We start from the raw sequence: 24944 nt of genomic DNA, 5'->3' as shown, positions 1-24944 counted from the left end.
AGCTGAAGGCTTTAACAACAATATTGGAGCAAAAATCAGTGCAAATTTGCTGGAAGGAGCAGGGAGCAGCAGGGAGCAGGTGAGCTTTACATCCCTAAAGAGCACAGAAAGAACAGGGCAGGACATGGAGCGGTGTCTGTCCCTGTCCTGAGACAGCCCACAGCTCAAACCAAATCAGGAATTGCAGGAGATATCAGGCTGGATGGGACTTGGAGTGGAACCTGGGATAGTGGCAGGTGTCCCTGCCCATGGCAGGGGCTTGGAACGAGATGAGCTTTAAGGTCCCTTCCACCCCAAACCATTCCATGATTCTGTGAACAGTCCAGCTGCAGCTGTGAGCTCTATGGAGTGGATTTGCTACTACTTCAGGTAACAGCAAAACATCTGAGATTGATTTTCCTTGTCTCACACTGAGCGCTCAGTCTTGTTTTCTGAATCAGCAGAACCAGTAAGTTTATTTCCTGATGCGGTTTTCAGTATTGGACTGTTCCACGTGCACTGCTGCTCCATCACAAAGATTTCGGTTCACTGGGCTCAGCCTTGCAGCTTTTGGCCTGTAATTCCATGAAACCTCCCAAAACAACATTCAGAGAGAATCTGGTTCTACTCTCCATTAACAGCTCTAATTGTATTAACTTATGAACTTGTTCATAACGTTCCACGTACACTTGCTGCTCCATCACAAAGATTTCGGTTCACTGGGCTCAGCCTTGCAGCTTTTGGCCTGTAATTCCATGAAACCTCCCAAAAAAAAAAAGATCAGAAAGAATTTGGTTCTACTCTCCGCTCTGCTTTTAATTCAAAAGCAAGGTTTTGGTTTTTTTGGTTTTTTTTGGAACCCACGACCCCCGAGCAGCCCCGTCCCCTCAGACTCTGCCGGGGGCGGGACTCGAACCCGCAGCCTGGTGATTCCGCGCCCGGCCCGGCCCGGCCCCGCCGCCCCTGCGCGCGCGCCGCGTCGACCCCGCGTGTAGTGCGGACCCCGCCTCCTGTCCCCGTCCCCCCCCCCTTTCCCTCAGCGCAGCGTTTCCGGCGCGGTCGCTGTGACGCGGCGGCGGCGCCGGGGCGGTCCGGCGGGCGGGCGGGCGGTGGGAGATGGCGGAGTACCTGGCCTCCATCTTCGGCACCGAGAAGGACAAGTGAGTGGCCCCATTCCCCCGCTCCCCGCGCCGCTCCCGCGGCTGCGGCGCCCCCGGGAGGGAGGGGGGAAGCTCGAGGGGAGACCGGAGGCCCGTAGCGGGTTGCGCGGGGACGCGGCCTGTTCCGATCGCGGCGGTCAGCCCTGCTTCCCTTCTCCCTGCTCCTCCTTCCCTGCGGGGGGACCCCCGGCCCGTTTCGCCCATTTCTTTCACTCCCACCTCGGGGGCGCCGCCACGTCCCCCGCCTTTCCCATCCCGCTGGAACGCGGCGGGAAGAGGGAAGCGAGAGGCGGCCGCGCTCCCCGTTCCCCCCCCCCACTCCCCGCCATCGCCTCCCTCAGGCCCTTCCCCTCCCCTCCCCCTCCCAGGCGCGCGCCCGGCGGCGCGTGGGTCTCGCGCGTTCCCGCGCGCGCGCCCGGCGCCTCCCCTCCCCTGGCCGCCATGAGGGTGTGCCGCGCCTCGTGGCGCGCTGCCGCCTTCCCCCGTCCTCCCTCCCCCCTTCCCCCCGCGGCTGCGCCTTCCTGTCGGGGCCGCTGGGTGCCGGAGCTTCCCGCCGCCTCCTGCCAGAAAGCGCCTCCTCCTCCTCCTGTTCCCCTTTTGTTCGTGTCCCTGAGCCTCGCAGCAGCCTGAGAGCTCCCGCTCTGCTGCAAGGACAGCGACTGGTTATTTCTCCCCCCTCCCCAGGGTGCGGAGGATTTCCCCGACTGCTGCATCCTGATCCTACAGGCTTCTGCCTGCAGCCTTCCACGCGTCCGGGAACGCCTCTAGTTTCTCTGGTTGTTGGAAGCACACACACAAAACCCTCCTAACGAAAATTTGGTCACCATCGGCCTGACCAAACCGGCGTGTTTTTCCACTCGTAAAAATGAAAAGGGGGCATCGATGTGCTGCTGGACTAAATTACTCTTGTCAGCCCCTGGCCGTGGGGCTTCTGCTCTGCTCTGTAGCGCTGCCATTCCAGGAAAGCAGTGTCGGCAGCCTCTCTTTTGAGCTCTGTTACTGTAGCATCCTTTCACACAAAGGAGATACATAGGAATTTAATGCTTTACAGTTTCAGAGTTTTAATCAGGCACGAAATTCCTGTGCAGCTCTTGTTTTCTGTTAAAAAAAGCAAACGGAACCTTCCAGAAGGTGCTGAAGTTGGAGGCACTATTGGAAATTTTGTAGTTAGGTATTTCTTTTTGTTTCAGGTTAGAGTTCAGAAAAGACAGTAAGTATTTATCATGCTAAGTGTTTGTTTTCAAAAACATAATGAAGAGTGAGCATGTTGCAATTTTACAGTAGAATGCTTTGCTAGAGATCAGATGTGCTTTAGTACTTTAATAATTCTCCCCTCCATGAGTTGATGTTGGTTACGCAGGATTGTGGAAAATAATTGGTGTTAATTATGGGTATAATAATTTTTCTTCCAGGAGAATTCTAATATTTCATTTACCCATATATAGCCCATAATAGTTTTCTTGCCCTTCAGAATTTTGCATTTCCCTGTCAAGGTAACTAAACTCCTTGTGGTTTTCTTTCATCATTCTATGTGAATTACACCTTTTTGTGGGAGTTTCAGGAGCATTTCTAAACCCAGATCATTATCAAGGTGTCCTGAGATGGATCATTCAAGAAAAGCTTGTGGTTTAAGACAAAAAGCAGCTTGCTCTTAAAATCATTAATTATGTTCATGGAAATGGCTTAATTAAATGGATTTATTTTGCTGATGTGTATTCTTTCTGTAACATGATTTTCTCTTCCCTGAATTATTTTGGATCTGTGTTGGTAGCAGCCTGAGTGAGTTACCCTTAGAGTACAACTTAAACAGGTGCTTTATAAAACATGAGCGAGGTGCAACTGTATCAGTTTTAAAGCAGATTTTACTGCCTGGACCCGGGGCTGCATCAACTCAGCCACAGAGCTCCCAGTGTCAATTTTCAGACCGTTTTTCTCGTTACTTTCCATCCCATCACCCACTGAAACTGATGTAAAGACAAGACTGGAGAAGCAGAAGAGTAAAACAGAGATCACTTGTGTGTGGTGAATCATGAAACCACTTTGGGGGAAATTGGTCAGATACTGGCTGTAAATTAGGAGGGAAAGGAATGAATATGGACAGGTTTGTTGGAATGCTTTCCTGTACAGTTTTGATGTGGGCTTTTTTCTGTGTTACTTATCCACATCAAGATAAAGGCATTTAGGGCATAGGCTTTTTTACAGATTAATGGTTTCTGTGCCAGTGTGTAACTACCTTATTCATTTTTTTCTTGCAGAGTCAACTGCTCATTTTATTTCAAAATTGGAGCTTGTCGCCATGGAGACAGATGTTCTCGGTTGCACAACAAACCAACATTTAGCCAGGTTTGTTTCCCCTTTTTTCTCTTTCTTGTGGAAATATATTCTGGCTTCTTTAAAACATAGATTCTCAGATACAAGTGAATAATTACCAAGCTCCAGATTAATTAGTTCAGTTTTAGCCCCAGTTTATCTGGGTCTTTGCTTTTTTTTGGGGGTATTCCATTTACTTCTCCCAGCATTTCTAATTATCTCCTGTCACCCTTAATGGCTGCAGGAAGCGATGCTGTTGTAAGCTTGCCTGTAGTAGAGACCAACCAGTGCTAACTTTCAGGTGAGTGTGCCTTCTCAGTGGTGTTCAGGCACTTAAACCATCCCAGAGTTCTTAAATCACAGACAAAGGCAGCTCATTCCACCTGTCCCAAAGGTGGGAACTTCAATCTTTTATGCATATAATAGAAGAAAATTAATTAATGAATAAAAGTGACTCATCTGTCATTGCATTTGCTCTCTGACCCAGGCTCTTAAGTTTCAAGAGTGACTTGCATACTTCCTTTGAATGTGGAAGAGATGTTTTATTGAAAACAACTTGCCTGGTTGCTGAGGGTGGATTGTCAATTGGCATGACAGATTGTTTAATCTTTGGCTCAGTGAATATTGTTCAGAGACATGATGTGTGACTGCATGTCTGACAGAAATAAAAATAAATTTGAAAAGGTGCAGGGAGTGACAGGGTTTTCATTATTGTTATTATTATGAGCTGTACAATATTCACAAATTACACTCCTGGAGAAATGTATTTTTTCCTCTTTCTATCAATGCTGATTGTCAAGGTACACAGATTAATTTCTTTGGGAATTTGGTACATGAGCAGTAGTGCCTTTGAAAGTTACTGCATTTTTAACTACAGCAATTTCAACTGCAGTAGTTTTAAAAGTACAGAGAAAAAGTTCACTTAACAGCAGAGTCTTCTGCAAGTTCGTTTAATCTGCTTAGGAGCAGAGTTGATGAGAAATGTGAACTGATGCTGGGTTGGGGCAGAATTAGGGAGGGGAGTACTATCCATGTGACAGGTTCAGATCTAGGATCATCAAGGTAAACTGGGAGTGGGCAGGGGGACTTCTAGGGGAGAATGTCAAGCTTACTGGTGGATAGGAACTTCTGGTGCTTAAGCAACAAAACCACCTCTTTGCTTCTGGGATTTTAAAATTTTGTAGTGCAGACATTGTTTGAAATTAGTATTGTCCGTTTTCAAAACTATCCCATGTTGCTGACCTGCATGGAGCACAAGTTGAAGTGCAGTTGGTTATTTAGAGACCTGAATTTAGGTCATTGACTATGAAAAAAATTCCTAAAGCAGAGAGTTTATACAGTAATTGTCTTTAAGTTAAGAAAAAAAAAAAAAAAAACAACCTACAAAAAGCAGCCACGACCCTTACATCTTTTTGGTTTTTTGCCAGTAAAAGTGTGCAACTACAGCTTTCTGTCAGAGCAGCCTTGAGCTTTGCTTTAGACTCTGGTTAGCAATGCCAGCTGAAGTGGGTCAGCAGGGCACATCCCATTCTTCCAGGGATGTCTGGGACTGCACAGCCTCATACTGGCAGCTGTGCTGTGACATCTCCCAGGTCCCTGGCACTCTGTGGGGTCTGCAGAAATCTTTATTTGTGTGCAGGTTGACAATCAGCTGTGATAGAAAATAGAACAGAGATCCTGCTAATGGGAAGTTACCAGCACAATATTTTAACCTTGTGCAGCTCTTGCTGGTGCAGCTACTTTACAGAAGAGCTGTGTTAGGAAAGGTCACACAATCCAGGGTGATCAAATTACCCCCCATCAGCAGAAACACCCTAACGAGATGCCTGTTTCTGGCACTCTCCAGTTGTAGGCTAAATCATAGGTAGTTCAAACCTGGGCCACAGAAGCACAAAGCTTTGGTTGGTATGGCTGGACCTGTAATAAAACAAGTGTGTGACTTTAAATATGATGGTACAGTTGTATTTTTTTTACATGTTAAACGGGTGGCGTATGTAGGTGTGACATTGCTGGTCCTGTGACTTCTTTAAGCTCTGAATTCTTAATGTGACTAATAATAATAATGTCTAAGCTAAAGTTACTTGGGGATTGCCATTCATACTGACTAACATTGAGCTTGTATTTTAAGTAATCAAATCTCAATTTTTGAGCTGCTTACAGTGATATGGACATTTGGAATTTTTTTGTAATATTAGTTTACTAACTTAAACATGGTTTGTTTTTTCAGACAACTTGATTTTAAGAAGAACGGTACAAATGTAAGGTTTCAAGTCTGCCTGGGCTAATTCTTCAAGTAAAAAGCAGAAGGGCTAAAAGGATATTGTCCTTATTTGAAGGATCGGAAACATGTGAACCTATGATGCTATTATATTATTTAAACAGAAATTCCACCAAGAAAACCCTGATGCACAAAACGAGATGTAGCAGTTGCCTGAAGGCCTTATGGTCTGGTGTAGCATTTTGGACACTGTGGCATTATGTATTACATGCTGTGCACATAACACCTATTTTTTTCCCCCCTACACTTGCAGTAGTGAATCTGGTCTCAAAAGTTTAGGCATCTCCAGAATACCTCGTGTGACATTCTAGGTTACTGGGCCTCACACCTCCCATTTTGAGGATAGCTGTTGAGACAAACGCAGCTCTTTCTTGGTGGTTAATTAAAACTGTTTTCATAATATGATGGTCTGGATGCAATTTTGGAAGATACTCTACAAATACAAAAGGAAGTCTTAAGGATAAAATATTACTTTTAGCTGTTTGCAAACAAGTTGTCTCTTTGCAATTGTCTATTATATGCACAGCAGCCAGTAGAATTCCCCTTTTTATTTTTTTTCCCCGCAGACCATCTTGATTCAAAACATCTATCGTAACCCCCAAAACAGTGCACAGACGGCTGACGGCTCACACTGTAAGTCCCACAGTTGGAGAAATTTTTTTAAAGAATGGTGTTAAAGAGCCCACTCCTAATTATGATAAAATAATGTTGGCTTCTGAGCTGCTGACATAAAGCTGTTGCAAACAGGACAAGTGACGGAACTCTTCTTGCGCACAGATCAAGAATTTGTGGAATGTATGCAATTCTGAGTGCAGAAAGGGCTGCACAAATTGGACTTGATGCAGATTCCCTTTTGTGTTGCAAAGTGAAACTTGGTTACTTGGTAACACTGCATTCTTTTGAAAGGGTTAAGTGCAGACATTTCTCAAATTCTTGATTTAACACCCAAAAAAAAAAAAAATAGGTACATATGTACGGTAAGTCCCAAAACTGGGTTTTCTTTCATCTTAACTTTTTTAGGAAAATGGAGATTTCATGTTATGCTCTAATTATTGTATTACTTCCTTTCCTGGGATTTTGCTGCTAAGAAGCCATTCGGCAATACCAAATTCAAATTATTATGCTTGTGACGTGACTGCTGCATTTGGATACCACCTATTTTGCTGTCTGAAATCATGCAAAACCCCTCTATAGTAATATTGGTGAATGGAGTGAAATTAAGAATACAATAATGGAGTATCATGAGATCTCTATTACTTTACAGTGTTAGGTTGATGTAGAAAGGTCACCAGCTAAGTGCAAGTTCTCCTGCTTGGGAGACAATAACCACCTCTCTTTCAGCACAGACTCGACTAAAGCGACCCTAAAGGAAACCAGTTTCTTGTTAAAATTATTTTCCATAATATAAAGTTGTTGCGTTTTGTATTTCAGACCATTGCCCTCTTGAACATTTACCGTAACCCTCAAAACTCTTCCCAGTCTGCTGACGGTTTGCGCTGTAAGTTCATACAAGTTCCTTCACTGGTTCCCTGGGCTTGATTGTCAGAGCTCAGTGTCGACTTAAACTGGTCTGCCATTTTAGTTTAACAGATCAAACTGACCACGTTTCATTACATGTGTTCAAACACAAAAACAACCCAAAAACCAACAAAAATCCCAACTTTTTTGTCCCACTACCTTTCTCCCTACTCGCAAAACTATTGGGGAATCTGAATACCAACTATTAAACCAAAAAGGGTTAAAATTTTACTTCCCCTGTGAAGCAGTGTTGGTTGCACTGCTTTCTTCCTGTCACCTCTCTCCCTGCCAGTTGCCTGCATCCTAGGAATGGTTTTCTGTATGTTTTGTGCTATCCATTAGGTTCCACTGTCACAAAGAGCAGGACAGTGACACATTGACTTCATTCAGAACAAATGTCCTGCTCTGTAAACGTTAAGAGAACTTGAACTGAAACTTTCAGACTGCATGCATAAATTTGTCCTAGGTTAATGCAGCTTCCATTTAGGGAGTGCACTTTGGAAGAACACACCATGACTGACTAACCCCTTCTGGCAGCTGTCCTTTTTGGATGGGTGCATGCTTAAAATTCTTGCCATACTTTGAAAATTCAAATTCTTATGCCATTTGGCATATTTACCTAAGACAAGTATTTTTTTAAAGTACTTTTGAGGAGGGGAAGGCATTTGGGTATGGTCATGAAGTCATTTAATGACTCCTCCTGAGATACAAATGGGCATAAGCAAACACACCTCCTGTGAGACTGGCAGCAATTAATGCCCAGGATTGTTGATCGGCGATTAACTGATTTTTCATTGTAATTGAATCATCGATATTAAAATAAGATTAAAAACCAAAAAGTTTTAGAACCAAAAAAAGGGTCGGTGTTCTTTTCTAACTAATCTTTCTTGTTGAAGTGAGTATTTACTGTGTGGTAATAAAGCTTTGTTTGGCTATTCCTTTTTTTTTTTTTTTTTTTTTTTTTTTTTTTTTTTTTTGACTGTTGGTTTATAGACTAGTTCAGATTAGTTACCAGCATTTGATTAGAAGTGCTCTGTGAATCAGCCACTAACTTAAAAGTCAACACTGTCTCTCTTGCTTCTAAAAGGAATAATGGCTCTATTATGTAATTTGTGTTTTTGTCACACAATCAAGCTGGACATGTAAATGAGCTGTGTCATTTTGTCTAGATGCTTGACCAGTTCCGTTGGTTTGTAGGCTCTCTCCTTGCAGATGCTTAGTAGTTAATGCTGTTTCAGTAGACCGAAACATTTCTGGTTGGGTGTTTCCACTGTTTCCCTGAGCTCTCAATGCGCTGGTAACTAATTTGCACAGAGTTACAGCAGTTTGGTCTGTGGAGCTGTTTAGATTTACAGCTGCAAGAGTCCTGCACAGATCCTCCAGTGCTGTAAATGCTGGTATCCAACTCTAGTTTGTTGTGACAAGCGAGTAGCTGTGTGCCAGAGCCTGACTGTACCTCCTGGGGTAGAGCTGGAGCTCTGCAAGCAGTAGGTTTGCTGAAACTCCTGGCTCCTTGGTTTTTGATATTTGTCCCTACTTAAGTATTGCATGTATTTTAAATGGATAACTTGGGTAGCTGTTTAATGCCGTGTCATTGTTGCTTAACTGTCTTCCTTTCTATTGCCGTCGTAGAGGATTAACCTTAGTTTGGAACAGCAGTAGTTTTCCTGAGTATTTTAATTAGTAATTGGGCTTCTCATGGTTCAGATACCATTAGCCCTGGAATATGGATGTTTGTAAAGCCTGTGCGTATGTATACTTCCCACTTTAGAAGGTCATTGAAGTAGTCATTAACTAACTGTTGTTGCCTGTGATACCCTAATTTGACAAAAAAAAAAAAAATTAGCACTTGTCCATCTAGTAAAAAGTAGTTATTCCCACTGAGGCTCCAAGAGCCCCCATGATACCTTTAGAAACAAAACAAAAAAATGTTTAGGTGTTAGTGAGCTGTTATCTGTGATGTTGGCAGAACCTTGGGAATATAGTTAAGTATTAAACTACCTAGAATTACTAGTTTAATGTTTGATATTCCTTAATTTGCTATAACCATGAGGGAGAAGAAATTTCTTAAAAGCAAACATGTCTCAAATGCAGAAACACTGTCGAGCCTAAGCTATAAACCAAATCCCCATTGCCTCTTGTGGAGGTGAGCTGGGCGGAAAAGCAGGAACTGCAGTTCCAGAGAGTGTGGCTGATTAATATTAGAGCCTTTGAAAAAAAACATAAAAGTTTGTCCAAGTGGTAACAATAGCCAGAAATTTTTTCATGCTAACCTGAAAATGAATAAACTCTGCTTTATTGGCTCAGTTTCTTGTCTTTCACATTCTGTTAACTAAACCAGTCTGGTTTGTAATTTTAAACACTAGCATATTTTTCTAGCATAAAATGCAGGGTTTGTTGTAAAACTGCTCCGCTTGATCTTAATAAACCACTTAACTGCTGAAGAGCTAATCTGATGGCTTTAATGTATACAGCTTGTTTAAAGTGCTGTAGACTGGACTACAGCAAGAAATAAACTCCTTTTTATACATTTAATGCTTTGAAAAATAAGCCACACTTATGTTGGGTTTGGTAGCAGCAGGCAAGCAGCAGTCGTTTTTGAAGTCCAGCTTGTAGCATGAAAATAATCTCAACTGGAATATAAGGCTGGCTTGTCTTGCGCTGAAAGGTGTTCTGCAGGACTGCAGAAAAATGAAGTGACACTCAAACTTAAACTAGAAAAATGGCTCTCTGTTGCAAAGCATTGAGGGCACTGAGAAAAGTGTGTCATTTCAATGACTATTTTCAGCGAAATAAAAAAAAAATTTTAGGCTAAATTGCATTGTGAGCTCTCAAATTCTAGTGGATATGCTGGAGAAGTAGGTATAAATTTCTGCCTTTTAGGAAGAGGAATACTAAATTTTAGTAATATTTTAAAGTATGGAATTGTAACAAAGCACTTGCCTTCTGTTTAGGTAAAATTGTTGCTAGTTAGAGAGTGGGACTATACATTAAATTCTAAGTGATATTTCAGAGTAATTCTTTTCCCCTTTAAATTTGTGGCATACAACTTTGGCTCTGATTAAAACTTGCTTTGATTTGATCATACCAATGTAATATTTTGACAGATACTTTGGGGACTCAAAGCTCTTCACACATCCTTATTTTGCAATATTCCTATTAGTTAGCTCCATGCTATATGGTGTCTCTCATGCTCCAGATGGCCTCTCTAGATTGTTTTGTAGTTTGATCAAATCTCCCCTTCCTTATTGGCAGGCTCTAATCGATCTGACTCTTTGACTTTTGCAGGTGCTGTGAGCGATGTGGAGATGCAGGAACATTACGATGAGTTCTTTGAGGTATGTAAAGGAGCATTACTGTATCTCTGGATTTGTCACCACAGATAAGTTAATTGGATGTAGTGGATAGCACAATTAGACAGATTCAGGGAAAAACCACTTATTTCCTTGTGTGTTCCTATAAAACATACAACTTTGTATTAAATATTTCCTGGTGTAACCATTAGTTAGTTTGACCTTAATTTGACTGTTTGAAATAGTCTTTGTTTAACATGAAATAGTCTTTGTTTAACATGAGCAGCTTAAGGGACGTACCATTTTGATTGCATAGTCTCATTTTTTATAAATTTTAAGTATTCTTAATTATTTGTATAAAAACAAATTACCTGAAGCTAGCATCAGAGTTTCTGTGTTGTGTTTTCAGTGCATCCTCTGTATTCTGTAAATGCTGTGTCTGTTTTCCATAGGTTTTTCTTGTATCTTGGTAGTGCTGTGCTTATAGATGGCCAAGAAAGTATTTATTTCAAATCCCAAAATGTAAAAAAATAAATCAAGTGGTCTTGCTTTTTTCCAAGGAAGGTCTTTCTTATACTTACTTAGAGGTAGATGCAATATTTCTATACCTAAAAGTAATGTGCTTCAAACTTCTGCTGGGTTGCTTTGTGCTTAGGAGGTCTTCACAGAAATGGAGGAGAAATACGGCGAAGTTGAGGAGATGAACGTTTGTGATAACCTTGGAGATCATCTAGTTGGAAATGTATACGTAAAGGTAGGATGAAGGGATGTTAATGCAATCACGAGGGGTGGTGTTTATTGGTTTAGAATTTTAAAAGCTACTGTGTGATTGTAGATTTTATTTTGATAGGAAGGCTCTTCAGTATATAAGCTACTCTTCAACTTCACAATTTAAAGTAGAGTAAAAATGTTAAAGGAATCCAAAAGAAATTTTAATGAATTTTGTGAAGCTTTTTTTGGTAGTCAAAATCCATGTAATTTTCAGACAGATCAACTTTTTTTTCTTTTACATAGTTATAAACAGTCACCACTACTAGACTGTTTAGTTTGGCAGGGTTAATTTGGGATCTGGCTTAGCATCATGCTGCCCTTTAAGCACATCAGTGTGAGAGAGGTTTTACATGCCACAGGTGCATTAATTTTCTAACTTCCCAGTTATCACAATATCTGTGACCAAGTTAGATTTGGCACTAGCTGGGTGGTTCAAGGTGCAAACTGGAGCACTTAGGTTTAACTTGAAAAAGTCATTGGTATCTCTTGAATAACGAGTACAAAGCTGTCACCTGCAGAAATTTTACTGTGTGTTCACAGTGTGGGGGAGGTGTGAGAGAATTCCTTTGACTATTTTGGCTGTACATTCCCTCAGCTGGAAAGTATTTTCACACCTGGAATTCTGGACTGTGTAGGTCATAATCAGAAAAAAAAAGTTGTTTTAAAAAAATTAGCTGTGAAAAGGCATTTCAAATTTAAATTTTACAGTCATGGTAAAACAGGATCTGATTTTTGTAAATTCTCATTTAAATGAATGTGAGCTCCAGTTATTTTATAAATTAATCTTAAATGTTTGAAAAAATGCATTACATCAGGACTGTGGTGCTCCAGAAAGTATTTATAAGCATTCTCTTGGTTTAAAGCTGTACTAAGAAAACACAGTATCTTCTATTGACTAATTTTCCCACTTGAAAGATCAAACAGGGCATAATGAAGAGGAAAATCAATTATTTGATTAGCCCTTGAGTCCCAGCTAATGAAAAGCTGGCATATTTACCCTTGATTTGATGGACTGTCCAAGAAACCTGAAGTAGCTTCCAATTTCATTACTAGAACCCTGAGCCTCAGATACCACACAACTGATTTGATAGGAATCTTCTATCTCCTCCTGTTGCTGCTCTGAAAAGGCTGATTTTGCTTTCAGTTCCGCCGTGAAGAAGATGCAGAGAAGGCTGTGATCGACCTGAACAATCGCTGGTTCAACGGGCAGCCCATCCATGCCGAGCTCTCACCTGTGACTGACTTCAGAGAGGCCTGCTGCCGTCAATACGAGATGGGGTAAAGCAGGGCCTTCCTCTTGCCTTTGGCAGCAGGGAGGGTGCTTGGGTGTGGATTTCATGTAGCTGAGTGCAGGAAGGAAACCACTTCAGGTACCAGTAGTGTGGAGGGCCTGCAGTGAACCTCTTGACTTCTGCCATCTTTTGGGGATTTTCTCCTAGAAGTGTGGCAGTGTCAGTAAATGATGCTTGTAATTTACTGTGTTTAATATTAGAGGTGTTGAGGCAGCAGATAGTGTAGAGTTGGGAATTCTAACTGTGCCTCTTGAATTGTGTTTCAGAGAGTGTACACGAGGAGGTTTCTGCAACTTTATGCATTTGAAGCCCATTTCTCGAGAGTTAAGGCGCGAGTTGTATGGGCGGCGTCGTAAAAAGTAAGTTTGTTTTTAAACACTGCTAAAACGAGTAATTTAAGGATCAGTTGCTGAAAAATCTGAAGGCAAATCTTTAAACTTGCGCCAAGTCCTCTTGTTTTTTCTGACGCATTTCTTGCACATGCCAGAGGGCATCAAGTCAAGCTGGCAAGTGGCCAGTTTCCAACGAGGAAGTAGGGCTCTGAAATTAAGGTGCTTCTTGGCTCTGCAATGCTATGGATTCTGAAGGTTGGTGCTGAAGGCAGGGTTCAAGGAGAAGACTCACTGAGTTACTGAGGACATAGGCCCTCCCTGTTCGGGTGCAGATGGACATCACTTGGTAGCAGTTGCTTTATGCTTCTTCTGTTTTATTCTCTTCTAAACGTGTTTGCTCATGGCCTTTGTTAGATGCTGGCTGCTTGGCCAATGGGCATTTTTGGTAGCAGCTTTCAGCATTATGTGCAGTCAAGCATATCTATAGATTGTATCAGGACCCAGCCTTATTTGCCTTTAACTGTTAATGGTGAAATGTTGTAGCCTGTATTCACTTCTTACTGTTAATATCAGCCAGTCACTGTATGGAGCTCACTTGTAGCTTCACAGTGTGTCCCTTGATAGGAATTCCCAGTAGGAGAAAGGAGAAGTAATTTCACTTAATGGTAAAGAAAAAAAGATAAAGACATTTTATTATGTATTAAATTATTAATTTAGTGAGGTACCTTGCAGAAAAGCTTTTACCACTGTTGTTACTGTGATGGTTCACTTGGAACTGGATTCAATCTGCCTGCATTTAAGACCTTGGTATTTGGGATAGGCATATAAAATTTTTCATCTTGCTTTTATATAGAGTACGATTTTTGTAGATTTCTGACAATCACAGAAGGAGCCTGGGATTGTGAATGTGTTTTTCCTGTAAACATCTCTAATTGGCAGTGTTTCAGAATACGTGAGGGTGAATTTAACTTTGAAAAGCATAGATTGTGTTGCTTAGCTGTATATATTTGTGGCTAAGTAAATTTTTCAGATATTTTAATGCTTTATGAAAAAGACCAGGTGTGTTTGTATATTAACCTTTTGGCCACTGTTACAAATCTGGAACTCTCAGATTCAGTAATGCTGATTGGTGGTGGCTGTGATAGCAGTATGTGCTGGGTGGTTTTAGCTCCCTTCCTGAATTTATCAACCTAAGAGGCAGGGAAGATAATTTGCCAGTGCTTGTGTCCTGGAGGGGTAGAAATCATGTAGAGGGAGCAACAACAGAGAACTGGATTGTAATTGCTAATTAGTGCAATTGATTTAATACGAGTGGACTTAGAAGCAGCTGTAGGCTTTTGGTGTGTGTTGCTAAGAGCTATTCCTGTCTGCCAAAGCAGGTGTCCCCTTCTCCTGCTTTAAATAACAGCAGTGTAACCGTGCCTCTCCTTAGGGTTGGCACATCCATTGTAAGAGGTGACTGCAGGGAGCAGCCAGTTCTTGTACCTGTTTGTGCTGACTCCCCAGCATGAAATTTAGGCAGTTTGTAAATACATTGTGCTTTGCAGCCCAAGTGCCAATTAACCAATCCTTCTAATGACACGCTGCCTTTCTCCTCCCTCATCACTCCCATTCTTAATTCCGTGTTCCACTGTGTGGTACTGCAAGTAAATCACTGCTTGGGATGAAACAATAAAATGTCCAAACTTTCTTTGAAGGCATCGATCCAGGTCGAGGTCCCGTGAACGCCGGTCTAGATCCAGAGATCGCGGTCGCGGAGGTGGAGGAGGAGGCGGCGGCCGCGAGCGCGACAGGAGGCGGTCAAGGGATCGTGAGCGATCCGGTCGATTCTGAGCCATGCCATTTTTACTGTATGTCTGCTAGAAAGTGTTGTAGTTTGACCAAACAAGTTCATAATGACATTTTTTTTAAAGATGGGCTTCTGAATAAAAAATTTGTAGTGATACAGTATTCTTTGTGTAACTTGTTTCTTGTTGGGGGGAGTCTTTTTAACTGTCATTCCTCTATCTTGACAAATACCTGGATAAGTCTGCCTGAGGGAAAGGTGGTAAATGTATTGGAGGAGCGCCAGTTCTGGTTTGGGTTTTTTTTAATTTTATTCGGGTATAATTTGAACTGTTGATGAAAATGTGTGTGTATATAATATAAAATATTATATACATAGTAAAAATAATATACTGCTTAAGAAACAGTTACTCACATAAGTTTCCCTTTTCTGCTATGCTGTCTGCTTATTTAGGTTAGTTTAGGCACATTTAAGAGGAAGGCTGTGCGAAGTGCATTTATTTACTGAGTAGAAACGCTTAGTTACAAAAATGTATGTTTGTTTGTTACCAGAAGTCTGTGCTCTGTCTATCAATGTGACTGTGGCATTTACAATAAATCCAATTTCTTGGTGTAAAATCTAAAGCCTATTTTCTAAGCACTCTGGAGTAGTTGAGTTGCTACTCCTGGCTGCCTATTTTCTAAGCACTCTGGCGTAGTTGAGTGGCTGCTCCTGGCTGTGCCAGAGTTCATAGTTCAGGTTTTTATAATTCTTGACTAAATTCCTTTCTTTAGCTGGAAAGAAAGTTGCCTAGTGCAGTGTGGAAAAAGATATTTTTAATGCAATGATTCATAATAGGCAGGTGAGGGTTTTGGAAAAAAAAAAGAAAAAACACCAAAATTATGCTCCATGCAACATAATAGAGAAGTGCTGTTGAAGGAAATGCAAGGTTGTGAATGCAAGGATCAAATTTCGTAACAGCCTTTTTTTTTAATCTATGCTCTCTCTCACCTGTCATTTAATAAAAAGCATTTTGTTAGCATTCAAGGTCATAGAAAACTAATTGGATGCTAGTGGAAAATAAATCTTATTTCCACCTTTCTGATGGTCTGGAGTGATGAAAGCTAATGGACAGATAGCAGTTCCTTCACAAATACTTTTTTTTTTTTTGTTTTTTAATTTGAGCTTGAATTGCTCAGTCGCTGACCATTGTAGGTTGTGTCCCAAAGCATTCAAGCTCCAGTGGAAATGTTGGCTTTCTGAGAGACAGTTTGTACAATGGTTGACTTGCAGTTTCACCTCCTTCATGTCTGCTTTTACTCAAAGTGTAACGTAGCAAGAAGTTTTGGTCATTGATCATATTTCTGCAAAATAGAACTGTATGTACACAAAACTACGCAATAAAACACAGCTTTCCTGTGGGGGAGAGAATTTGCTAGAGCTTCCTTAGTTCTGAGCCAGATTACTTGCTAAATGATAAATCTGCTCCTTGGTGATTCTTTTTAGGAAAATGGAAATAGGATACGGATGCATCACATAGTCGGATGATTAAAAACCAACTTCTTTCTGCCTCTTAAGTATAAAACAATTTTTGTAACTGGAACTTGGAAAACAAAACTATAAAAAAATGAGCTTTTCTAAATTAATCTGCTTTGCTTCTTAAACTAAATTCTTGCACCAGTTCAATATGAATTTTTTTTTGTTCCCACTGGATGGTTTGGCTAACCAGACTTTAGAACTTGGTGTGCCAGGACCCTTTTTGATGAAATATCACTCAAGCAGTGAAGCCCATCTCCACATGATGTTTTGTTGTAAGTACATAAATCAAATGATGCTTTACTGGAAGAAATTGATAAGTGCCTGGCATGAAATGACTGAGATGAAATGTATTTCTGCTGGGCATTAGGAATTTCACATTGATAATTTAGTTCTTAGAGTTTACAGGATATTAATCCAGTTCCATATTTCTCTTAGGTGAGATTCAGGATTATTGGTGAGCTAATTTAAATCTCAAGATATAAAAGGTGAGGATAGTTTTTGGTTTTTAAACAGTACCTAATACAATGTGGATAGTATTTAAAAGGTTTAAGATTTGCTCTATAAAGTTAGTTTAAAAGTTAGTTGTTCTTTAAAGTTAGTTTAAAACAAGTACAAATGTGTCCCTGTAATGGCTTTAATCTGTTTATCTAAATCCTGTTTCACTGCAGGTATATTTTTGCATGAACAGATAGTGGAAGGTGGATTTTTTTGTCTCCCCAATACAGTTTTACTGAAGAAAGCATTCTGCAATTCTACCAAATGTATAATTTTGTGATCTGATTGAACAGCTGCCCAAAAATTCCCCAAGTAACTGGAATATGTTGGAATGGGCACTGAAAGCAGTGGATTTTACTGGATGCTCTAATGGGTGCCTAGTGTGACAGCATTCAGCATATGAACATGACATATCTTGTTAAGTTCTCCTTTTGAGACTGTACTACCAGTAAAATTCATCAAATTTGAAATTTAAACTGCACCAATTTGGTTAAACATTTACACCTGACAGACCCAAGTGTTCGTTCACCAATACAAACCAAGTGGAAATCCTACCTCCCCCTTTGCTTGTTGCCCACAATGTGTTTAAGATTTGCTTTTTCCCCCCTCCTCCCCAAGGTTCTTAATTCTCAAATATTTCAATGTTGACTCTTCTGTTGAACAGTGGATCTTAATTTATGGAATTCCTTTACCTCAAATAAGTGACAGCATACAGGATTTTCTGAAGTCTGAGTCAATTAGGTTGAAACTGTTAATCCCAAGTGGCTTTCTCTTTGTATTTGGCTCTTATTCTGTGAAAATGCTGCTTGTCCATGAATATGATGTATGTTGAGACTGTAAAACCAAATGGAGAAAACTTGTTCAAAATAAAGCCTTTTTTTATAAGAATCTGACAAAAATTATCCCTTTCCTTTAGATTGGATGCTGCTCTCTAAATATCTAGCGAGGACATAAACTAAAGTTTCAAATTCTTATATCTTAACCTATGTTTTGAGCAATTATTTGCAGAGCTGGTGAAGCATGTCTTCAGCTGAAGTAACCCCAGCCTCCATATTTACATAATCAAATTGGATTTTTAAGAGTGCAGCTTGGGGTTAGGAGTTGGGGGGAGTTGGTTTGGGTTCTTTCAATTGATAAAGCTTTTGGTTAGCTTGTTAAGGTTAGGAAGAGCCTGCAAATTTCTGTTGTGGTGGTCTGCAGAGGACAAGAAAGCTCATTTTTACAGAAGGAATGTGTTCAATTGAAAAAACAGGTAATCAAAGGGGGTCGTGGCTTTTTAAAGATGATTCCTCCTGGCGTTGCACCATCCAGGCTGCAAAATTTTGGGTGTTAACAATTGTACATCAGCACCTTAAACTGCATCTGTTCTTTGATATATTAGAAGTGAAACTGCTTTCATGGCAGCTGGGGAGGCTGTGGGTAAATAATTTCATTCTCCAGACACTGCTGTACTGAAGATTCCCTAAAAATAGTCCTGGTCAGGAAAAGTTCCAGCTGAAAAGCAGAACTGAGTTGGTGTATTGTTTTTAGCTGGTAAGGAAGTAATGGCTGAGTGGCAAGGCTGTCACAGGAGAGAATATTTGTAGCTGCATTTATCACTTACTGCAAGGCTGAAGCTGAGCTGTGTTCCTGTACAGTTTTACCCTGGAGCAAACGGATTTCAATTTTTAAAAAAATACCAAAATTACATCCAGATGTCTGTAGGAAAAAATTAATGTGTCTTCACGTTGAATTGATACCTGGTGCTTTCTGAAGCCATCCACAAGCATTTCAGAATTCATCCAATTAACTGTTTTTTAATGAAGCATAGAATAATTTGAGTCGGAAGGGACCTCAATGACCATCATGTTCCACCCCCCAGCCATGGGAGGAACTTTGCACTAGACCAGTTTGCTCCCGAGCCCTTTCCAGCCTGGTCCTGAACACTTCCAGGGGCAGGGAGTGCACAACTTTTCTGGGCAACCCGTGTTGCACTGTCAGTGGTCAGTGTGTCTCCAAATTGTTTTTAATTTTTTGTGATTTCCATTGTGTTAAATGAACTTGTATAAAAAATTCAGCATATCTCCTCAGCTATGTAGACAGTCCCTCCTTGTCAGCAATGTGCTCATCAGCCAAAATCTTCTGGTCCCATTAACTTTTCACATTGCATTTTTTACAAAATTATAACCTTAGCAAGAAGAGCCACGAGCAAGAGGCCAGCACAGTCCCACTCTGCAGTGCTGTGGTTCTTCAGCAGCACACCTGCTTTAGAAGGTCCCTGTTTCCCTGCTGATGGTTTCTGCCAGGAGTGGTGTTAATTCAATTGATCTCAAGTTTCTACTGTAAATTGGATGTGTGGGTTGGGGTGGAAGGGTGGCAGCCAAGAGCCCAGGTTTGCTGCCAGCAGCCTGGCTCCTTTGAGGTATCAAAGGCTGGAGGGGGCAGGGTGTGCTTATCTCTGATTATCTCTGACTCTTCAGATGCAAGCACCGACTTCTTGGTGCTCTGATAACCTGCTTTAGAAGGTCCCTGTTTCCCTGCTGATGGTTTCTGCCAGGAGTGGTGTTAATTCAATTGATCTCAAGTTTCTACTGTAAATTGGATGTGTGGGTTGGGGTGGAAGGGTGGCAGCCAAGAGCCCAGGTTTGCTGCCAGCAGCCTGGCTCCGGTAGCCAGCGGCTCCTTTGAGGTATCAAACGCTGGAGGGGGCAGGGTGTGCTTATCTCTGATTATCTCTGACTCTTCAGATGCAAGCACCGACTTCTTGGTGCTCTGATAAGCATCGGTCCAGTACTTTTGCATAATTTGTGTTGTTTGGGTGTTTGCTTTCCAAAAAGATTGTGTTTACAGGACAGCTGATGAAGGGGTGGGATGTGAGTGAGGGGTGGGCAGCAGCTTGTGTGTGTGGCTGCCCCTTTGCTCCAAGTGCCCTAACAGCATTCTTGGAGCTGTTTTCCCTAGGAAGAGATAATTAATGTGATCCAGGTGTTCCTATGGGACAAACCCGTGTGTTAATGACAAAGGTCTGCAGAACATTCTTCCCAAGCACTGTAGGGCTCTTCTAGCTCTGCACTTCCATGACTGCATGTGTAGTTAAGTCTGAAGGGAAAAAAAACTTTCTGCTCTGGTTGAGCAGCGAGACAAAGTGGGGAGAAAGGCAGCAGGCAGCAATAGAGTCTCCCTGCCTCCTTGTTTTTCAGGGAAAAGTCTTTAGTCTGCCAGGCTGAGGCCTGCTGTGCTTTTGCCAGCACCTGGCTTCATTTCAAGTCTTGCTACCTATTCAGAATATTGGATGGGTTTCAGATCCTTCTCATGTCTTCCTGGAGCTGTCTGGGATTCTGGCCAGGCAGAGGGAGGGATTGAGGGAGCTGCTCCCACTGCAGGCTCTGCACCAGCCTGCTCCTGGGCCTGGGAGCTGTGGGAAGAGCCAAGGGGAGTGATTGCTCCTCCCTTCTCTGCCACCCATTTCCTTGAGAGCTAATACTTGTCCTCGAGAGAAACGAGAGAGAACCTCACGGGTCAAAACAGTTCTGCATCCTCCATCATCCTTTTTCCTTCCTCTTCAGTGAATATGCAAAATGTTTGCTCTTGTGTTGTAGAAAAAAAAGTCCTCGAGAGAAGAGTTGATAAAGGAACTCTAGGCAGGACATGAAGAACTGATTTCTGGACAAAGCACCAGTGGAGAGTGAGCAGCCAGCCCTTACTGCCTTGGGGATTGCATGCAACATTAATTATTGCAGTGCTGGACTGGAGATGGGTGAGGGAAGTTCCAAAGTCTCACCAAAATCTCACCAAGTAAGAGTCTCGTTAATGTCTGGGCCATTTTTTCATTCTGCAAGGGTTTAACTTGTTATATTTTACCCTTTCATGACTACAACAAAGAGACATTTAATTGCCTTCCTTGCTCAGTCTCCAAGTAGGCCAGCCTTTGGTCTTTTGGACAGCCCTGGGATTCTCAAGCACACGTGTGGTGGCAGCTGTTACACTCACCAAAAAAAACATCTTCAGCAAAGGGAATAGACCTGCAGTGCAGAGCAAGCTGTAAATTATATTATTTCTCCTTGTAGTAGCTGATTTGAGCAAGGCTACTGACAGTCTGTTTTCTCTTCTCTGGCAACTTCACTTCTTTCACTCTTTGCTCCTGGCCTGTATTTCCGTCTGCAACTTCTCGTGTTCCCCAGGCCACGTCACACACGGGCCACGTCATTCCAGGAGGGACAAGGTACCTCCCACAGCACATGGGTCCTGCAGGCTGGATCCCTGTTTGCTTAACCCTGTATGATGTTTGCTTTTTACACAACAGCAGGGCCTTGTTGACTCACATTGAGCCTGCCTGGCACTGTAGTCATTCCTTCCACTCCACGCAATTCCTGTCCAGGTAATGGCCACTCAAGCAGATTATTCCTCCTGCCTGGCTGCAAAATTTAGCACTTGCCCTTATCAGCCACCTTCCTGTTTTACTTTCTCTTCTGATTTCTCCTGTCTGCCAAAGATAATTTTTAAATACGATTCTGTCCAAATTGTGGCTTATCCCATGCAGTTAAAATAAGGAGTGATTCTTTTTGGGCTGTGTTTTCCTCCCTTTGCATAAAAACATTTCCATGTTTTGTGCACTAGATCTATGCTCTCCCTTCCCAAAAGGGCTCTGGGTACCACCAAACTCCATTGGTTCTTTTGGTGACTTAGTTGCTGCTCACAAAGAGCCTCCTCCACTTGATCTGCTCCTTCAGTGACCTTACCACAACAGCATTTACCTTTTTCTCCCCCTCTTTGATCACTTACTGTGCTTCTCCAAGGGGTTCCTCTTCTTGACCTTTCAGTCTTCAGTATGTCTACTTGTCACTGATAGAAGAAACATCATTCTCTGCTTGCCATTCCTAAAGAAGCTGTTTATTTCCATATTAATATTCCAGCTGCTGTCACTTCACTGCTAGGCTGATCAGATCATAATTTTGCTTTTGTACCAACCCTCACTGCAGCTCCTCTTGTCCCTTCCAAGAGAAAAAAACCCAATCACTGCCAGATCTCAGGAAATGAAGTGGCTCTCCTTATGAAATTGGTGCTGATTTATGGGAATTATTCTCAAGGCTGGGATGAGGAGTAATCCGTGTCCCACTGATTGGGCTAAGCCCTAATGGTGCAAATTACTGGTGTATATACATTCCCAGACACCATGATTGATTTTAATGGCTTTTATGCCAATGGCACAGTGTGGGTTGGTGTTGCTGTGGAGATCTTTTAAATCAATTTATTATGCACACCAAAACTCCCTTTCCAGAAGAGCATGTAGTGACAGGTCAACAGGGAATGGCCTTAAACTGGAAGAGGATAAGATTAGATTGAATATTAGGAAGAAATTGTTCCCTGTGAGGTGGTGAGGCCCTGGCAGAGGTTGCCCACAGAAGCTGTGGCTGCCCCATCACTGGAAGCGTTCAAGGTCAGGCTGTTTGGGGCTCTGAGCAACCTGGGATAGTGGAAGGTGTCCCTGCACGTGGAAGGGAGGCTGGAACTAAGACTTTCTTTAAGGTCCCTTCCAACCCAAACCATTCTTCACCTGGCTGCTGCCTTGGTGAAGGAAATTGAATCTTGAGTGCAGAGCTGTGCTGCAATTACAAATCCCTCTAATTTTCCTCACGCATTCTGCTCAGATAGTTTCCAGCACACTTGGTGCTGTCACTTGGTCTTACAAGTTTCCTCTGAGCTGTCTGTCTCACATCTCTGAGGATCTGGCACATCCATCTGTGCTGGCAATTCCCTACCTCGACACCCATCTGCCTGAAGCTGCAGTGGTTGCTGCAAGGCTGGCATTTCTTCAGGCACAACAGCTGACTCAGGGCCTCTTCTCCAGTCCCTCCTGAAAGGCAGGAAAGGTATGGATATCCCTCCTTGGCTACTCGAGTAGTTTTGCATAATAAAAGTCACAAGAAGTGATACAAAGTCACAGAAGTGATACAAAGCTTCTGTGTAATTAACAATCTGTTTAAACCACTAGAAAGCTGTACATGCCTCTGTGAAAAACACGTTAAAGACAAAAGAAACCCAAAAACTCTTTTTTTCCCCTTCCAGCCAGCAAAGAGGTAACACCTCTTGCTGTTGCAAGCAAAACTGAGCTTCAGAGAAAAACCCATGTAAAGTGAAGTGCCTTTAAATGCCATAACAGTATTTACTGATGGCTCCAGGAAAACACACAAATTCAGTAATAACAAGACATGACCAAACAACTAAAACATGGGAATCAGACATTCAAACAGTCAAAGGTTCCCATCAAATTGTCAAATTAGCAGCAGCAGTTAGAGCACTCCAGCTATTTCAGGAGCCTTTCAATCTGATAACAGATTCTGCTTATGTAGCTAATGTAGTTAAAAGAATAGAAGAATCAGTCTTAGAGGATGCTAAGACATCCTTAACCAGAAAATCTTCAATTAACAAACCAAAACCACCACAGCTACAGCTGCAGTTTGTCAGTGCTTGCACCCCTTCTGTTCCAAATATTGATGGATTTTTGCATTGCTTCACCTCGTGTGTGCCCTGGCATTCTCTGAGACCCAAATCAAGGGCCAGGCCTTCTTAACATCACCATTTTCACACTCTGTGCCATCCCATAACTTATCTGCACCAGATGCAAGCTACAATCTTACTCCACATGTTGTTCCAACTGATGTTTTACCAGTGGGGCTAATGGTTACTTGTGCAAATGCCATTTTACAGCACACTTCAGATGTAGTTAACTATGATTTAGAGTAAATAATTGTTCTGTTTAAGAACACTATTTTCTAGTAAACTCTTCTGTAGTAAAATTAGAATATGGAGGGTAGGGAAAAAACTGTCATTTCAATCATAAATTGTATTTTGATGATCCTTGTGGGTCCCTTAAACTCAGAATGACCCTGTCATTCTGTTACTTGTCATTGATTTGGATGTTTCTCTGTAAGTTGTGAATTTTTAACAATGTAATGAGACAGCTGCTTCAGTGTCTCTATTTATGGCAAATATAAAATATCTGGCTCTTCTCTTGATTTGTTTTTAATTGCTCAGTGTTTTTCCTGCATTTTTTTTTCATAAATGTCACCCCACATTCTAATCATGGTCTATTTTCTTACCAGAGAGACAAACCCTTGACTTTTTAATGCTGAAACTGGTCCCTCAGCTTTAGACCAGTCACATCCAGATGGAAAGTCTTTTCTGTCACTTTTACCACTTGATTAAAACATCCTATTTCTTATTTTCTCCATTTCTACAGCATGCAATGTTCTCCAAATGGCTCTATATAATATATACCATGTGCAGATGGAGACATACAGCTGTCTCAACTCCTTCAATGGCCTGAAACACATGGAACACTTCAGGGTGAATCTCATGTCCCAAAATAAACTACCTTGAACTGCTTTTCTCTGTATTGGTACTTTTTATAGGTACAGAAGAAATTGCTGCTTGGACTTTCCAAAGCCACAGGCTGTGTTCTTGAGGACCTTCTCTCTGGCAAGGCCTTTCAGTATCTTCTGCTTTCATACAAGGATTTCTGTGTTTTTTTGGTTTTTTTGTTTAACTTTCTGCATAATCTAGAGCAAGTTTTTAAGAATTACTGTGAGATAATTTGCATGGAGTGTATTAAATTCACCTGCACCTGTGTTCTACATCATCCAGCCCTGTTCACAACAGTGAGGATGCAGCTGTTGTGACACTGAGCTGTTTCCCAGGTGAATAACTCATTGTCACATTCTCAGAACGGCCTTAGGCTGAAGGAAGGAAAGGTTTCAACACATATTAGGAAGAAATTCTTTACTGTGAGGGTGGTGAGGATCTGTCACAGGTTTCCTGAAGGTGTGGCTGCCCCTGGATTTCTGCAAGTGGGTAAGACCAGGCTGGGTGTGGCTCTGATCATCCTGGTCCAGTGGAAGGTGTCCCTGCCCATGACAGGGGGTTGGAACATGATTGTCATTAAGGTTCCTTCCAACCCAAACCATTCCATGACTCACCAGGCTCCCTGCCCTGAGAGGGGCATTTCTAGGGCTGCCTGCACCTCTCTCCCCTTTGCTGACCTGGGCAATGCCTGCACAACCCCCAGGCCTTTCTGGGGGAGCACCTGACTGCTTCCCCAGCATGAAGCCCCTCACAGACCCCTCAGATGCAGTGAGAATTCCCCCCAAACCAGACAAGCAGCCACTTCCACAGGCTGTGCTGGGGAGCCACTGGCAGCCACATCTGTGTCTCCTCTAGGCCACTGCCCTTGGGG

The 24944-nt window shown here is 42.1% G+C and overlaps 1 protein-coding gene across 6 annotated transcripts; it reads left to right on the top strand.

Moving 5' to 3' along the window:
- Positions 1-1006: 1006 nt before the first annotated feature.
- Positions 1007-14883, top strand: U2AF1 (U2 small nuclear RNA auxiliary factor 1). 6 transcript variants are annotated; one of them, XM_041487821.1, is made up of 9 exons: positions 1032-1139; positions 1824-2349; positions 3395-3482; positions 7159-7225; positions 10534-10583; positions 11194-11292; positions 12454-12587; positions 12868-12960; positions 14631-14883. In XM_041487821.1, the coding sequence occupies exons 2-9, from the start codon at positions 2180-2182 to the stop codon at positions 14764-14766; spliced, it is 837 nt and encodes a 278-aa protein (XP_041343755.1). In that variant the 5' UTR covers positions 1032-1139; positions 1824-2179; the 3' UTR covers positions 14767-14883. The 6 variants fall into 6 exon arrangements, with proteins under 6 accessions (XP_041343757.1, XP_041343758.1, XP_041343755.1 ...); XM_041487822.1 differs by lacking the exon at positions 7159-7225 and adding an exon at positions 6294-6360; XM_041487823.1 differs by lacking the exon at positions 1824-2349 and having other exon boundaries at positions 1007-1139.
- The last annotated feature ends 10061 nt before the right edge of the window (positions 14884-24944 follow it).

This window comes from Pyrgilauda ruficollis, unplaced genomic scaffold (assembly GCF_017590135.1).
Source record: "Pyrgilauda ruficollis isolate IOZ18807 unplaced genomic scaffold, ASM1759013v1 scaffold85, whole genome shotgun sequence".
NCBI classification, from domain to species: Eukaryota; Metazoa; Chordata; class Aves; order Passeriformes; family Passeridae; genus Pyrgilauda; species Pyrgilauda ruficollis.
The sequence above is the reverse complement of the archived record's forward strand: the minus strand, read 5'-3'. Positions and strand labels throughout refer to the sequence as shown.

Excerpts from the sequence above, each read along its gene's own strand:
- U2AF1 (XM_041487821.1), top strand. The coding sequence starts at position 2,180 with ATGCTTTACAGTTTCAGAGTTTTAATCAGGCACGAAATTCCTGTGCAG. Across the intron at positions 3,483-7,158 it reads ACAAACCAACATTTAGCCAG|ACCATTGCCCTCTTGAACAT; the intron begins GTTTGTTTCCCC and ends TTTGTATTTCAG. Across the intron at positions 7,226-10,533 it reads GTCTGCTGACGGTTTGCGCT|GTGCTGTGAGCGATGTGGAG; the intron begins GTAAGTTCATAC and ends TGACTTTTGCAG.